This window comes from Palaemon carinicauda, chromosome 35 (assembly GCF_036898095.1).
Source record: "Palaemon carinicauda isolate YSFRI2023 chromosome 35, ASM3689809v2, whole genome shotgun sequence".
Classification (NCBI taxonomy): domain Eukaryota; kingdom Metazoa; phylum Arthropoda; class Malacostraca; order Decapoda; family Palaemonidae; genus Palaemon; species Palaemon carinicauda.
This window is the reverse complement of record NC_090759.1, coordinates 76732005-76734504: the sequence shown is the minus strand read 5'-3', so window position 1 is coordinate 76734504 and position 2500 is coordinate 76732005. Positions and strand designations below refer to the sequence as shown.

General features: G+C 46.4%; 1 protein-coding gene across 1 annotated transcript; it reads left to right on the top strand.

Annotated features, from left to right (window-relative positions):
• The first annotated feature begins 104 nt into the window (after positions 1-104).
• On the top strand, positions 105-1873 carry LOC137627557 (forkhead box protein D1-like). The gene has a single exon (XM_068358646.1). It carries the CDS (start codon positions 331-333, stop codon positions 1564-1566), a length of 1236 nt encoding a protein of 411 aa, XP_068214747.1. The 5' UTR covers positions 105-330; the 3' UTR covers positions 1567-1873.
• The last annotated feature ends 627 nt before the right edge of the window (positions 1874-2500 follow it).

The window sequence follows — 2500 nt, the reverse complement described above, 5'->3', positions numbered from 1 at the left end:
GATGAATCACTTAGAGGAGATGCCAGATGTCAGCGAGGTGCCAAAAATGGTCTTTTCCCTGGCTGCGACATTTGTCATCATTATTTATCAGGCGACGAGAGAGGAAAGAGCGGTCTCTCGAATCTCCCCATTGGGACCTGACTTAGTTTTGTATCTGCCCTGGACACACCGAGAATCTCTCCCTCCCTCCCCAACCTCAGGTGTGCTTTGATTTTGCTTGTGGTGAACTGCTTCGTGAGGTGTTTTCCGTGTGAGGTGTTGGTGAACTCCGTGTGTTTTTCCTAAAAAAAAAAAAAACAACGACGACAAACGGCGCTGCCCCGTTGGATCATGCCCGTGTATGAGGCAGTCATGACCGACTCTCAGTGTTTATCGCCAGGGGAAGAGCTGGTCGTTGCCCCGACCCAGTTCAGCGAGGACGAATCCGAAACTTGCCCCGTGGGCGCGGACGAAGACGACGACGAATCTCGGCCCTTGCAGGAAACAGCGGAGGGCTCCTCCGAGGGTGACAAGAAGTCCGGCGGACCTGTCAAGCCGCCGTATTCGTACATCGCGCTCATCACCATGTCCATCCTGCAGGCGCCGAAGAAGCGGGTCACCCTCAGTGAAATCTGCGAGTTCATCATGGGGCGCTTTCCTTACTACAAGGCGAAGTTCCCCGCGTGGCAGAACTCCATTCGACACAACCTCTCGCTGAACGACTGTTTCGTGAAAGTGCCCCGCGAACCTGGGAACCCCGGCAAGGGGAACTACTGGACGCTCGACCCTGGAGCCATCGACATGTTCGACAACGGGTCCTTCCTCAGGAGGCGGAAGCGGTACAAACGCCAGCATCCGGATTTCCTGAACGACCCCCACGTTTTCTCCCTGCTGGCCGCGGGGGTCGTCGACCCCTACCATCTGCATCACAATCATCTCCATCATCAGCATCAACAACAACAACAACAACAACAGGCGGCGGCTGCTGCTGCTGCTTCAGCCTTCTTGGGGCCTCACCCGATGCTCCACCGCCCAGTGCCTTACGCCCACCATCCCTACATGCCACCGGCGCAGTTCCACGCCCATCACGTAGCGCTCTCGCAACAGGAGAGCTTCCTCAGGCATCTCAGGGGGTCCTTGGCGCCTCCCATTCAGAATCTACCTGCTCCTGCATTAATAAGTGGAGGGTTGAATAACAGCGGAGGCACTGGAGGAGGTGGAGGAGTTGGAGGAGGAGTAGGGGGAGGAAGTTTCTTCGCTCCCACGCCCGTCAAACCCATGATCACAACATCTCCCTCTCCGCCTCTAACGCGCCCACCTCCCCGCCCAGCCTTCACCATCGACGCCATCATGGGGCGCGACAAATCACCCCCACCTCCTCCGTCAGCGCCGTCTTCGCCTCCGACAGGAAGTGGACCGAGTGCCTTGCCGGCGTTACCACTGACGTCGCTCAATCCGGAGCCCTTCTCCCGCTTGCTCATGGCACCCTTCCTGTCCCAAAACTTCGTCAGGCCGAGCATTGGGAACCCCCTTCGCCCTCCGTTCCCTCCCGCGGCGCTGCCTCCGTCAACGACTACGTCGCGATGAAGGGCATTGGGGGAGATAGGAAGTCCGTCCATCGTCATCGTCATTATTCATCTCATTTATTCAAACTCTCGACGCCCTATGGGCATCATTTTGTTGTCTAAGTCAAAATCTCTGGATAATTTTGTATATACTGTAGATTCTGAAAGTGACCTTCAACTAAATTATATATGTTTTTTGCAAACATTTTTGTGCAAAGCCCTTCAACTAAAAAATTATGTGTTTTGCAAATCATATTTTATTGTGCAAAGCCCTTCAACATAAATATTCATGTTTTGCAAAAAAAAAAAAATTGACTGTGTAAAGCCCTTCAACTAAATTTTTTTTAAAAATCATATTTTATTGTGCAAAGCCCTTCAACTAAAAAATTTATATGAATTTACAAATAATTTTGATTGTGCAAAGCCCTTCAACTAAAAAATTATATGAATTTATAAATAATTTTTATTGTGCAAAGCCCTTCAACTAAATTATACATGTTTTTGCAAATATTTCTTAATGTGCAAAGAACTTCAACTAATTTATATATGTCTTTTGCAAATCATATTTTATTGTGCAAAGCCTTTCAACGAAAAAAAAATGTTTTTTGCAGATCATATTTTATTGTGCAAAGCCCTTCAACTAGAAAAGAATTATGTGATTTTACAAATCATTTTTATTGTGCAAAGCCCTTCAACTAAATTGTAAATTTTTTTGCAAATAATTTTTTATCGTTCAAAGCCCTTCAACTAAATTATATATGTATTTTTTTTGGCAAATAATTTTTATTGTGCAAATCTTCAACTTAATTATATGTTTTTTTGCAAAATATGTACTGTGTAAATCGCTACGTAATATTACCCAGTGATTGAAGATTATTTTTTTTACATTCTAACATTTTGCATATTTTTTTAAAATGTTTTATTTATTGCTTTATCAATGGACCCAGTGAAATGCT

What these genes read in the sequence shown, in the direction of transcription:
- LOC137627557 (XM_068358646.1), top strand. Translation starts at nt 331, where the DNA reads ATGCCCGTGTATGAGGCAGTCATGACCGACTCTCAGTGTTTATCGCCA.